Below are 14,816 nucleotides of genomic sequence, written 5' to 3'. Positions count from 1 at the left end.
GTATAACTCTTTAAACCTGTTTATATGGATACCAGATGTTAATATCTTACTTTTTTTTTTTACTAGTCCTTTGAAAATTCGGACAAAAGGATTAACACAAGCCACAGGAAAAGGGAGCTTTTAAATTTGTATTGAACATCCATATATGTCAGGAAAAAAATACATTGTGCTTTTTTTGATGTTTTATGATATATATATTTTTAGACTCAAATATATTATATGTTGAATGGGGTGGTTAGGATGGGTAATTTGATCATTTTACTGCTATCAAAGCATGGATTGCTTATTCTGGAATCTGTCATGTTTGTTCCACTTCCCCCTGCTTCTCTATCTCCACTACCCGCCCCCGCCACCTTCCTCTCAGAGTTAAGCTACCCTTTATTTTGGACAACACTATCACACACATGATTGAGTCAACAATTTATGGCTTTTAAAAATAGGGATTTTGTCCTCTCTTAGGTTTATTGTTTATCATAGTCATCTTTCAAGTGAAAAGGCTAATTTCCTCTTTCTATAGGAATATTTTAAGCTTGATTATCATAATATTACAGCTGCCTCAAAAGGTCTAAAATGGGACATTGACCTTGAATGTTTTCTGCATCTAGCTCATGGTGCTTAACATTCAGGAAAGAATATAACTGCAACTCATTTATTAATGTATAATCTCAAAACGTTAACTGTTGCTCTGTAAATACATGCCATGCAGATTATAGAAAGCTTGTAGGATACTGTAAAATGCATTTGGTATCTTACCAGGGTAAGTATGATGGAAATACAACCTAACTAAAGTCAGTTTTCCCATTGGAGCTACTGTAGTTTATAATTTAATTTTTACTGACATTTCACCATGTGTATTATTAGTTTGACAAAACGAAGGTGAAATAATCCTGAATTAATTAAACAGAAACTGAATTGCCTCTATTAGTTTCTGTCTTTCTCTGATTCTTTTTTTTTTCCCCCTCCAACTTTCACAAACAGTAGGAAGAGAGTTTAGTGTGTTATGGAGGTGAGACAGTTGCTCCCCAGAGAATGGGCTTTTTTTATATATAGGCTCCATAATTTGGGAATGGGATGGATTTATAGGACAAGAGGTTTGTCAAAAGGAAGGGTTTTTATTAGTGCTTCTGTGGAAGCGATCACTTTCAGTAGAAATGATTGCTTCTTGCCAATCGAGACAATAATTTAAATATCAAAGCCTGTGCCCTAGAAATGAAAGGCAACAGAAAATGAGGAATGACGAATTGATAGAGGGCTGGTGGTAATATAGTGTAAAGTAGTCATCCTGACTTCGAAAGAAGTCTGCATGTTCTCAGTGGGAAAGGTGTGTTCTTAAGCAGGTTTATAGCACAAAAGAAACCCCAATTTTCAGATGAGGAAATGAGGGACAGATAAGTGAGGCGACCTACTCATGGCCACACAGCTCATGAGGAGTAGAAGGGAGCCTGGTGCCTTGCTTCTCATTTTAGGTTCTTTTCCCAAGGTTGTCTTTTGGAGTTAAAGATAGTAGTTTGTAATTGTCTTGGTTTGCTTTTTGTAGGATGGTATATTATACTATATATGATACATTTAAAACAGCAGGGAAAATAGTTCAAAAAGTTAAACAGCTTTTCAAAGATTTTATAATCCTGAGGAAAGATTACTAGGCAATTTGAAAATCTAAATTTGTTATGCCTTGTTTAGTTTTACATATTTAGTAAATGATGAATGTGTAATATAAAATAAAAACCTGCTTCAAAAATGACAGTGATAAACTTGAACATTTTAATGAAGGTTGGCCCTGTTAATTTTCAGAAAAGAAAGGTAGGAGCTAAAAATAGCTATTAATATGCAATAACAGCAAGACTAAGCATTTCTCATCACCTTCTAGCAACATAAGAATTCCTAGTTAGAATGTTGCAGGAAATGATTCTGACTTAAATGTAATAAAATGTCTGGTGTATATGACTATAGGAATCTTCCTGTTGTTTCCACTTGAGCTTTGCTTGTTTTCATTCTGTTCTTTGAAATAGAAATGAAGTATATTCTCTGCTTGGTGACTGTGCATTAGTTGGGGACTGAGAATGAATTTGTTTGGATATTTATGACTGCATTGTTTAAGGAAGAAGAGATTGAAACTATGCATACACTAAGAGCCTGATGCATAATAGACTGATATTAACTAATTTATTAATATTCTTTGTGAAACAATCATGAGAGATCCTTTTGTTTGGTTCAGTTTTTCTTGATTTGGGTAGACTCCTTGTGGTAAGATTGTGAAGTGTATAGACTGGGAATATATGTGTATCCTAGGCTGTTTATCTGTTTGTTTGTTTTTTTTTTTTCCAGATTTTTTTTGTAATTGAGATTCTTGAAGGTTTAAGCTCAGTATTACTCATGGTGCATTTATTTCCCATGATTATCCATTGTTTTCTCCTGCAAGGTGAGAAAAATCTGGGACCAGGGAAGTTTCTTGAGATGACTGAGCTGTGTATTTGTAAAATATTCTGGAAGCTGTCTCACAAGTTTAGTGAAGAGGATTTTTAAAAAATTTTAAATTGGTTAAACTGGATTCAAGACAGTAAGTACAGTCTTTAGGTCCTTGACTTGCACAGGTGATACTTTGATCCCAAGGGGAAAATATCCAAGTCTACAAACCTAGTACACATCTGGTCACTCAGAAAGCAGCGAGCTCAGTGAACACTGCACCTTGCATAGATGAAATATGGTTAGTGAAATCAGTGGGGATGACACTATGTATGTTTGTACATGTATCTCTGTGAGCACAGAAAAATGACTTACGCATGAGTCTAAATATCTTTAAAAATATACACCAGTGAAGTCAAATGGATCATAATGAGGGCAAATAAGTACCCAAAGGGAAATAAGAAAATGATGGGAAATTAAAGATCACTTGTACGAAATTTGGTGACTTGAGGTCCACCGGTAAATACACTACAAATCTTGTCTTTAAAAAGCCATTTCAAAGGAGTAATAAAGAGGTTCTGTCACAGCATAATGCAAAGAAACTGAACACAGTACAGGATTCTGCACCGGTGCAAAATCGGAATGCATTCTTTGAGTACATTAAGATGCATTGAGTACATTAAATAATTTATATTTTTTAAATAAATATCCATAGCCAAAGCAAGAAGGAAAGTTTCTTTTTTTTTTTTTTTGGTGTATCTTTTTTTAAAGTACGTGCAATTGAATCTATTAATTACCCTGAGAATTTTAGTTTATTCAGATATCATGATAGTAATCATATGAATCAAAGGATGTTTTTCTGTCTTTGTAATGCAGTATTAGCTTCCATATTTCTTTGAGTGTATTTTAGAAAAATCATGTTTCTTTTGCAAAATGCCTGTTTTATTTATTTTTTAATTGTAAAATGATTACATGTCTTATTTTACATTGAATAGACAATTTTTTTTTCTCTCAGTGTCTGCAGAATGCTTGGATTTTCTTCTACATCTCAAAGCTCTTTTAATTCACTGCTCACAACCAAATTTACATCTTAATTGCAGAGTTCACATTTAACAATATAGACAGCATAATGCTACTGGTAATTAAGCTTTTACTACCTGCTTTTATACAGTATTCTGAGGCACAGTTTTTGCTATGTGAGTTCTGATCTAGAAACTTTGTATGCATTTAGAACACAAATAAAAGGAATTAGGCCTATATCTTAGATATAGCCAAATACAAGGCAGTGAAATTGCTTTCTTCTGTGGGGGGACCAAATCATGTCTGTCATTTTTATATTCTGAATTTTAATGTGGCTGCTCTATTTTAGTGTTTTGTTTTTTTTAAAGACCTAGAAAATTTGAGAGGGTTAAGGGAGTTGAGTCCTAATTTAGTGAATTTAACATACGATGAATATCTGAACTAATTTATTTTGATCTCAAAGATTATACTATTTCTATCATGTAGGACTTAAGATGTAAAAGGTTGATAAGCAGTAGAGCTGAATTATATCAAAATTGTGGGTTTTTCACTCTCCATAAGGTAGCAGTTATCTCTTTGCCATAAATAGCTGGTATCTATTCCAATGTACATTTGCTAGTATAAAAAAATCCTGTAGATTAAAATAAGACCTAAGCAAACTCTTTGTTATATGGAAATTAAAGACACGGTATACACAATTGAAGGAGGAAAAAACACACTTGTCCTCTTATATCCTCCTTTTATTTTTATTTTTTTGAACACTTTTGATTGAGAATTCTTAGTTTTATAAATTATTATCTGTTTGAAACTAGTTCTTATAGTGACCAGACTGTGTGATGGTTTATAAAATGTTTCTGGGTTGATTTTTTTTAAAGCATATAGGGTGCCTTATGTATAGAAACAAATATGTACACTGTGTTTTATTTGAAAGCAGGATGTTTTGGGTAAAATCATATATAAAATTATATGCCTCCTAGTTTGGAAGCTTGTATTGAAATATATACATATAATTAAGAATACTTTTAGTGCACTGTTTAGTAATGCTCTCCCTACAAAAAAAAAAAATGCTGTCTTTATTTTGTCAAAATGCATTGAGAGAGATTTAATTCGCTATTTACCCCCACAGCCCTCAGTCTCCCCACCCCTAAAACTGAAGAAGCCAATTTGTCCTGCGGCTGTTTACCTTTGTTTTGAAAAGCTATGCGTTGTATCTATATGTAAAGAGACAGTCGCAGGTATAGAAAGGTTTACACATATAATTTACTTAGGCATTCTCTCAAATTGTATTGTCACTATCTCCTCTTCTGTAGTTGTGTAAAACTGCATTCCACCTCAGAGATGACGATCCCAGTTCACATGCTCAAACAATTTAGAAGAATGCCTTTATTATTATTATTTTTAATGCCCAGCATACACCAGGAAAACAGGAAAACACATGATTAGGAATACATGAGAAAGTACAGCACCAAATAAGCAGCGGCCCCCGGTGTAATAAAAACACAGACAACGGCAGGACAAACTTAATTCTCTACCTTCCGCAGAATCCTTTCCCAAATTAACTGAGAGTCTGCGTGAGTTCTCCTTTTCAAGGCAAAAGAGATCTTAGGTTAGAAATCAAAGGCAAATCCCTCCAGTGCTTAGAGAGTTAAGTTAGTTATGTTTCTTTTGTAGCTTCCCAGAAGAAAAAAAAAGAAAGAGAGAGAAGGGAGGAAAAAAAATCAAACCCGAGAGTGTGTATTGGGAGCGTTTCAATCGCTCCCTTCTCCGCTCCCTTTTTCTCTGCCCACTCTCAGTTTCCAGCCCCCTTCGGCTCTCTGCACCCTGCCTACCTGCCTGGCTCCTCTCGCTCCGTGCAGCCTCCCGTTGCCTCCCTCCTGATTGGGCAGAGGCCCCCCAATCGGCTGCGCGGCTGGGCCGGTGGGGCTGCATATGTAAAGCCCTACTTCATATTAATAAGCTCCAATCGGGGCTTTAAGTCCTTGATTAGGAGAGTGTGAGAGCTTTGGTCCCAACTGGCTGTGCCTATAGGCTTGTCACTAGGAGAACATTTGTGTTAATTGCACTGTGCTCTGTCAAGGAAACTTTGATTTATAGCTGGGGTGCACAAATAATGGTTGCCGGTCGCACATGGATTCGGTAGAACTTTGCCTTCCTGAATCTTTTTCCCTGCACTACGAGGAAGAGTAGGTACCTTTTTTCTTTCCTTTTTAAACTCGTCGTGGGGGTGCGGGGGTTGGGGCGGAGAGACTATATCTTTACACACGATTCAGGTAATGCCCTGGGTATTTTGTGTGCACGAGTGCTTGTTTGTGTCTGTCTTGTGCCTTTTGTATTGAGGGTGATCTCCTAATTCAGTAAGTCGAGAATTGTTCTCTGACTACAATGTTACCTTTGAGGCAAAGCTCAGTGACTGTCAGTAAAACAGCTGTGTGACAGTCACTTCTTATTCAGGTGCTAAGAATAGGCACTTGGCACAAATGCTTAGTGAACTGTTAAAATGCATCTTTTACTAGGACCCATTTTCCCAAGGAAAGATGTTTTAAAATACAATATTCAAAATGATTTATACTATTGAGTGCCTCTTATGTATTTGCAGTTTGACAGATATTTTCAGCTCCTTGTCATTTCTTACCGCGCAGAGTTAGAGGCAAAATTGCACATTTACTAATTCTCCTTCAGAGAACAATTTAAAAACTAGCCCTATGCAATTCTGAGCTAGAACAATGTTATTTGCATGGTTAGCGTTAAGTCAGCACTTAACTGACAAATCAGTCCATTAAGTAACATGAGATTTTCACACATTATAAATATTTAAGGGGGGGAGGAAACTAAAGAAGAAACAGTAGTGACTTTAAAATTTTCCCCTTAAATACTGCTCAGAGTGTGGATTTGTCTCGTTTATTGTGTCCAGAAAATATAGAAAAGTACTTTCGTTCTTACAAGCAGTTTAATTAGTATTTATGGATATCTTTATGCACATGGAAATATATGTTTAGATTACTAAAGGGGGGGAGTGAGTAGGGGGTATGAGAAGTAAATTAGGCATTTTTGTATAAATGAGTAGGTGATAAACTTAATTTCAACCTACTGTTAAGATAAAATGTTAGTCTATCACGAGAGCTGTCACTGGTTTATCTCCCTTTCTGTTGAGTCAGTTATATTGCTTTGCTTTCACATTACAGTAATACCAACTGTTATAATTCTGAAAAGAGTGCCCTTGGCAAACATTTCTCTCTATAGATTGTGAAGAAAATATCAAACTCTAGAAGATGAGGTAGTGCATTATAGGTAGATGTCCACTAGCTGTCCTTAGTGACTGCATATTGCATTGCTTTGTAATTAAGTAAGAGATGAAAAGTGACTTGCAGTCTCAGTGGCTGCTCCTGTATGTTTGAGCGTGAGTGTGAGTGTGTGTGTGTATGCACGCTCACACATGCACATCCACCCACATCCATGCTCGCACAGGGAATATTAGCCAAGAGATGGATTTAGGAGGAACTGAAAGATTATAAGGCTGTGCTTGCATCAGTTTGAAACACTCAAGGGAAGAAACAACCTTAAGATGTGTAAAAATAAAAATGAAAAATAAACAAAGGTAGGACTGCCCACTCGAGTGTAGTTTGAAGGTTAGTGTACTTCGGGCTGTAGAATTGGAGAGTTTAAGACGTCTTCGTGTCAGGAAGACTGTCTTATCCAAGCACGCCCAGATTCTGAACTTTCTCTTGTAAATAAATAAAGAAAACAAACTTTAAAAATCCCCCAGAGGCTTCTTTTTGCAGTAGTTTCCTTGAATTTAACTTCTTATAGCTAATTTGAATAATTCGTTTAGATAAGCCTCTTAAAGCAGATGCATTTAAATGAAGTCAAGGCACATGTCCTTTTGGCTTTGGCGCAAGATTCAAACTAGCTTTCTTTTGGGCTCAATTAAAAGTCATCTTTAAAAAATACAGATTTATTGTCTGGATGCGGTTCTGATGGTTACGTGGTTCACTGGACAGACAGAAAGATCTAACGCTAAGCAACGCATCTGCCTCTCTGTCTCAATTAATAAACCACAGAATTTATACATGCTATTAATATTCATAGTAATTGTACCGGGTTAAACCCCATCACGTGTGTGTATACACAGAAATGAAACCAGAGTTATACAGTTTTAGAGGAAAATATTGGACACTTTCTGCTTTGGAGGCTGTTAAAAAGATTCATACCATTTATTGACCACCATTAAGAGAGCTTAAAATGTTAACCTCTAACTATGTATTTTTTTATTTTAGGAAATGTGCCAGCACATTAAGGAACATAATACTTGAAAGCTTGTTTCACATTTAATAGCAGTAATAGCTGATAGCATAAATAGATGAAAATAATATATCTGCTCATTTTGACATATGTGTCAGTCTAATCATTCTAAATGAGTGTGCTCATCACACGAATCTCTTTCAACCTCTGATTAAAATGTAACATTGACTACAGGATTATAGAGCGGACTTAATTTTACTGACTGTTTTAACAGTTGTCACAGCTGCTGGAAGAAGGAAAGGCAACTGAAACACTCCAAAACAGACAAGGCGAGGAGGGAACAGTTTAGTAAATTTCAGCCTGATCACTGAAGTCCAGACATTGAAAATTTAAGTTTCGTGTTTTAAGATTCGTGTTTGGAGCTACACAAGTTTTATTTTGTATGTTTCACTCTTTCTGTTTCAGGGTTTTCATCTTTTTTCTTTTTCTCATCTCTTCTTTTTAAAATCTATACTAATTAAAAAACAAGACAATCCCAAAGTAATTCCATAATGTCAAATTATAGGTGATAAAATAGGCAGAAAGGAAAAATTTATACAGTAACAGTAACAACAACAAAAAAGCCGAGATCAGAGGGGATGCCTTTTTCTTAGGGAATGATAAGAGCGTGGCCAAGTCACTTTAGATGTGATATTATTTGAGAACTCTGAACAGACACTTTAAGTTTATTTTTTCATGTAAGAATACTTAAACTCTAGACTTGGAGCTCACATGACTTTTCTTCATGTTTTGTTTTTTATTTTTTTCCCTACAAATCTTGAAAACACCTGCAGCCTTAAAGGTATGTGGTGTTGGTGGAGTTTTCAGATGATTTCTCTGTAAACTGCTTGAAGTGACAACCAGCTGCAATTAGTTGTGAGCATTCTTGAGCTGTAGTTTTGTAACCTTGCCCATTACATTACTAAAGTGAGCGGATTAATTCTATTTTCCTAAAAATTTAATAATCATTGTACATGTTCCAAACTATATATAGTTGAAATGGCCAGATGACTAGTATTATGTAACATATGATTTTCTCCTTGAAGTAAACAACAAAAAAAACAACTGTTCCTGAGTTAATGAAATATATATTGAATGGGAGTGGTGGATAAATGATGGGTACCCCATGTTCCACTAGCCCTTTGTGTCAGGGTATTTATGTATTACCCTATACACATTTGGTGGTAAATTTAAAAATCCCTTTTTTATAGAAAGGACTAAGAAACAGCTTTCGTTTCCTGGGCAGAGCTAAGGGTGATGGTGTTGGCTATTTCTTCTTACAGTGATGGTTTCTCATCTTAATGTGTTTATGGCACTGCTGCTTTATTTACTGAGCCTAGTGTGTTGCAGCGGTAATTAACCCATGTTATTAGCAAAGCCCTTGTGGATATCCATTAATTCTCTTGCATGGATGATCATTTTTCTAGTGTTTTCCCCAAATAAGGTATCATTGTTCTGTTTTTTTTCCCTAAATTGATGGCATTTGATATATTTCTTTGATTTAATCTGACCTGTAATATATATTGGCCATTTTACAAAGAATAATAATTAACTCAGCTTTTAAAAATGCTAATAGAAGCAGGAGGAAAGATTTTTTGTTGTTGTTCTTTTTAAAGTGAAAAAAGAAAAGAAAAGAAGGTTTAAAAATAATGCAGGAAATCAGTTTTAACTCTAAATTTTTCAGAGCTTACAATTTATAACAATTTATATCTTTGAGGTATTTTAATCAGTTTTTTTCTTACTTAGTTAATAACACTTTAGGCATTTTTGTAAAATATTGAGCCAGCAGAAAAATACTTGTGCTTCCTGGCTGAGAAAAGATAAGGACCATCTCATTAGCCGGGCCATACTTTTGCAATTAATTTTAGATACCTGGTGCTATTCATCAAAGAGGGAAGCTAACTTCTCTATGATTCTATTTAACAATACTTTTGCAATACCTCACTCCTGCAAGAATTACAGACAAAGAAGAAGCCGTTCTTTTGGAAGGTAGGCATAATGCCCAATCTCAAGTCCGTATCACTTACGAAAAATTCCTCAACATTTGTTTTAGCTCAATGACTAAAGAAAATATTTCTCTGTCTTACTTGTAAAGTGATGTTAAGCACTGAAGGTTTTGCTTTGTATTATTTTATAAAATAAATTATATGCTGATGAGAGATACTTTTTCATACAAATGGCAATTAATAGCAATGATTTCTATTAAACCAATTAATATCAAATAAACTTTTTAGCATCACTTATCCAGCTTTTAGAAATAAGAGGAGAGGATCTGAGAGATCTCAGTAGAACTTTAGAGTCATTGCAGCAGATAAGCTTTGCTCTGAATTTTGCTTCATAGCAAATTCATGGAAGAGAGAAACAATACAATGTTGATCTGTTTTAAGTGCGTATGAGCTCCGGCCCTAGCCAGCTCTCTGGAGAAAATCTTTGATTACACTGGCCCAGTTTGTTCCGTTTTTATCTCTTTTACATCCACTGGCATTGTATTAAATTGTCATTGTCCTAAAGCACAAGAGATAGAATGAATTGCAGTTCTCTACATTCTCTGACAGTGAAATATTTAGCCTCTCTTTCTCCAATCATACTTATGTGTATATTTGATAGTGCAAGGATGACACCAAGCATCTCTGCTGCTTGACAATCTTTCCATTGCATTTTGTATGTTTTTGTCATTGATTTTTTTGATAGCCATGTATATGTGGATATACATGATCTATACTATGATTAATAAATAAATACACACATGGTACTTTAAAACTCAAAGCAGTCGATAGGATACCCAGGAGTATATTTGTGTGCATGTATAGTATGCATGTGAAATATGCATGTATGTGGGAAGAGGTAATGTATATGTAGATTATAGGATTACTTATAATGCTGCTAAAAGTATTCATGTACATTTATATAATAAAGTAGATCTCAAGTATTATTCTAATCAGTTAGTTGCCAGTTAAATTTGCCAGGCATGATTTTAACCTGGAATTGGTATTTTAGGTATTTACAGATCTGATTTTAAACTGAGTTTATTTAACTACTGTGTATTAGACAGGTAACAGGTAACCTAGTAAGTCAATTTGTTTCTGATTTTAGAATTTTCACATTATTGTCATTCATGTATTCAGTATCTGGAAATCATAAATAATTTGTAAAATAGGAAAGAAACTACTGATATTAAATGTATAATTTAATGGTTTGGGCCCATATCCAAGAAACAATTGTGAATTCGCTCTTGGCTACATTCTTTTCCTACCCAATTGGGCCTGACAAATACATCTTAATGTAAAGCATGATAGCTTTCAAACAAATGCAAAATATGAATTTCATTTATCTGTACTACATAAACATATCATTTGCTCTTTTTCTAAAAGCAAATATATAAAATTAATAAGTATTATATTTCTATAAAGTACATTATAGATTTCAGAATTATTTAATTTTATTCTAAGAGGTAAGTTTAGAAGTCTGTGAATTTACTTAGTAAATGACTGTTGAGAGAGAGCACTTATGCAATTGCTTTTTCTATTCTAATTCTTGTTCTAATTCATATTCTTTTTAAAATTCCTAGATTCATTGCCTACCTTTATTTATTTGCATAACATTTTAACAAATTTACTGCTATTGTGTTTTTTTAAAAATTCTGCTAACCGCTTCTTTATGCCAATCTATCAGATCAAAGTTAGCTCCTTTATTATCTGAGGGTGGGAAATGACAGCCTTTTGAAGGATTTACCTGGCCTTTTATTCTTGTTTCAAGTTCATTTTTAGTCTTGTACTTTGTAAGGTCTAGGAAACCTTAGCTAGTAAAATAATTTCCATTCAGAGTTTTAGCACACACATCTCTCCACTCTACTTTTTCTTTCCAGAAGTGACACATGTTTCTTGTCCTATGATTTGGACAATATTTCTCAGTATTTTCCAAATGTGTTTTCTAATCCATTATCCAGGATTTTCCAAATGTATCTTCCACTCAATTATCCAAAACTATTGAATTGAGAGAGTTTAGATTTATTGAGTGTTGTACATATGTGTGTATATACGCAAATTTCCCCTTATAATGTTTAAAAATAATTTTAAATGTTTGAGGACAACTTGCTTTTGATGTTTTGATTTCTTCAAATGATATGTCATTTTAATTTATGACAATGCATGTATACTTGGAAGGTAACTTACTAAGGCAAAACAATGAAAGAAAAGGTACAGTTTTAAAGAAATTGGCTTCTTTCTGGTCAGTTAAAGTCCATTTCAGTATACTGGCAAAGATCTATATGTGCATTTGAATGTAGCTATAAACCACGGAACACTAACAATTAGAAATACAACCTATGGCTATATGGAATTCTTTCGAACAATATAGAAAAGGAAAACACTTGGTTTTGGCATTTAAAAAATTTTAAATACCTATTAAATTGCCAAAACTTACAGGGAGCCTACTTCAGATTAGATTAAATTCTAAAAGAAGAACTGAAAAGTACATTTATATTTTAATTATAAAAAATAATCTTTGTCATATATATTCCTCTGTGACTTCTCATTTTTCTTTGAGTGAAACAAAATTTCATATATACTTTTCATCATTTTGGTTGGAAGTACACATTATGTGTAATATGCTTTGGCAGGACTTACCTAGCCAAAGAAAACAAATTAATATTGGGCATACTGAGGGCTGTCAGGCATATCACAGACATGTCAATTTAACTTTGCTTCATTATACACCTTTTCTGCAAACAGTTGGCTAAGATGGTACTAAATAAAAGGGAAGCTACCAATAAATTCTCATATCAGATTGATGGCTAGTATAAATGTAATGAAGAAACAGCTTGCTTGCTTACTTATCTTTAAAAATGAACTGTAGGAATACAGATAGCATAGATAACAATAAGTTTCCAAGAAAAAAATAAATTAGGTTCATTTAAATGTTTCTACTACCTTGAAAGTAAAATAGGTTTAGAAAGACAAAAGTCTCTGAAGTGGTGAACCTCAGTTGCTCTTATTTATGAAGTAAATAAAAACTTAAAGAAGTGAAGAATTCAAAGGAACATGGACAATCCACCTTTATCAGGGGGCACCTCTTTTTGTTGCACTTTGCATACGTTTTCTGGAAAACAAAAAAATCTTACGCTTTCTTTTTGTATGGCATATTCAATATGCAAAAACAAAAGAAAAATAAAATATAAATTAAGAACTTATGTACAGAAAATAGGCAGAAGCACACTAAATTCTTTTTTTTCCATGATCACAACAATACCTTTGTAAATGTTAATTTCTTTTTCATCTACTCTGGAAAGATTTTACTCATTTTTCATGGCTTTTGAGAATTTGAACAAAGCACTCATTAAAGAAATATATATTTTTTTCATACTCACAATGTGAGTTAAAATATCTTAAAAGGATGCTTTTCAAGGCAGTTATTATGTAACAATATTTATAAGAACTTATGTTGCTTTGAAAATAATAGTAAATGCATATTAGTCATATATCCAGAACTGCATCCAAAATTAACCAAAATAACAGGTCATATAAAAAATTATAGTCTGAGGTACTCATTAAAGAGAAAAAAAAGAAACTGTGAGGTTGTTCAATTGATTGCCCTTTGCCCTCCATAATTCCAAATTATCCTAGTACATTAACTTCTCCAAAAATGTAAGATGGGCATGTTAAATTGTATTCATTTTCCCATAAATAAAAGAATATTCTGATAATTTTTAATTTCTTTTCAGCCATTAATCCATTAAAACAGATCAGATATTTTGAGGAGGAATATCATACCCGTAACCAACTGTTCATGACCAAAGAAAGGGAAAGATGTATATGGTTGGTGAGAACCATGTCTTTTTCCTATGAAAAAGTGACTGTCTACAGTTGGTGCTGGGTCCTATGAAATGACGGAAACATCCCTTTTATCCATAGACTTGAATGAGACCTGCCTCATCAGTCATGGGATCATAGTGTCACAGATGGAAAAGCAACCATCAGCTGAATTGTACTGAACTACACACTTGGCTAATTCATCTTATTGCTCTACACATCTAAAGGAAGGCTCATTCTGTTCTTGGAGTCTAGACAGCATCAGGAGTTGGGCTCAGGTGGGAGCATGTGGCCGCCTTTTTCTGTTCTCTCGTAGTCATTCAGCAAAGGGAGGTGAGGAACAAATGGACAATTTATGCACAGAAGCTCAGGCAGAGATTCTTTCCTAGGGTCAGGAATTTGTTGTTACTCAGTCATTCAAGTAGATTTCTGATTTCTCTTATGCTCCAGAAATGTCATTGTTATCTTTCATGCTCCAAAGTACTACCCGTAAATGATTAGGTGTGTCTTTCAATTCGTATGAGCCATGACCTAGTTTAAGCATTTTTTAATAGATAGAAATGGAGAACAGATCATCTATTTACATTAATGTGAATGATGATTCTTTTTTCATGCCTTTATATTGAACTATTCAGTTGGTTAAGTCTGAATAATAAGACAAATAATAAGAGGTTAAAAACTCAAATTGTATTTTTTTATTTCTTTATTTTCTTATAGTGAACAAAACTTTAATGTCTAGAGCATTTATGAGGGTTTTAATGATTGGAAAATCTATCCTGAGAATGTGGTCACCATATGTGACAGCCTTGCTTTCTATCTTGTCTTCAGTTTCTGGGGTAAGTTCGGTGATATTGTCTATTGTCTTCCTTTGCTTACGTTATAGAACTTCTCTGCTGCCACATTGAGATAACCTGAAGTGTGGGGGGAATGCCTGCTAAGTTCTAAAACACTTTCCTAAACACCTTCCCTTCCTCTATCCCAGCAGTATTTTCCTTTACAATTTCTGTTTCTATTCATCTGTTTTATTAAAGGGTCATTTACTTTGGTAAAAGGTAAGTGCATGATATTCACCCATATTTGCATACAGAGTACACTTCATTTTCCCTCTGAATTCCAAAGAGATGGCCTTCACCTTTTTATATTTGTTTTTCTTTTTGTTTCTGTTTGTAGTGCATTCTAGTTGAGTGCTTTTATAGTGTTTTCTTGATTGTTGTCAGTTTGGGATACTGGAGGCTGACATTTTTGCTAAGTTAATGTCACAGCAGAAAAACCTATGGTAAACTGGAATCTGGCTATAGTGCATAGAAG

General features: G+C 34.1%; 1 protein-coding gene across 8 annotated transcripts in view; it reads left to right on the top strand.

Annotated features, from left to right (window-relative positions):
- Positions 1-14,816, top strand: part of ESRRG (estrogen related receptor gamma) — a 591,615-nt gene that overhangs the window by 360,580 nt on the left and 216,219 nt on the right. Inside the window, exons 1-2 of one of the 8 annotated variants that reach the window (XM_063708074.1) lie at positions 13,476-13,786; positions 14,226-14,344. The exons of 4 other annotated variants lie outside the window; for them this stretch is intronic. Coding sequence is in view for 1 of the 4 variants with exons in the window: in XM_004028399.5 (XP_004028448.1) it covers positions 5,551-5,606 (56 nt within the window). In the remaining 3 variants the exon portion in view is untranslated. Of the gene's footprint in view, positions 1-5,398; positions 5,607-13,475; positions 13,787-14,185; positions 14,345-14,816 lie in introns of those variants that run through there. 3 more of the 8 variants (XM_004028399.5, XM_063708076.1, XM_063708075.1) reach the window with 3 other exon arrangements.

The sequence above is a fragment of the Gorilla gorilla genome, chromosome 1 (assembly GCF_029281585.2).
Source record: "Gorilla gorilla gorilla isolate KB3781 chromosome 1, NHGRI_mGorGor1-v2.1_pri, whole genome shotgun sequence".
In the NCBI taxonomy this organism is placed as follows: Eukaryota; Metazoa; Chordata; class Mammalia; order Primates; family Hominidae; genus Gorilla; species Gorilla gorilla.
This window is presented reverse-complemented; position numbering and strand designations above follow the sequence as displayed.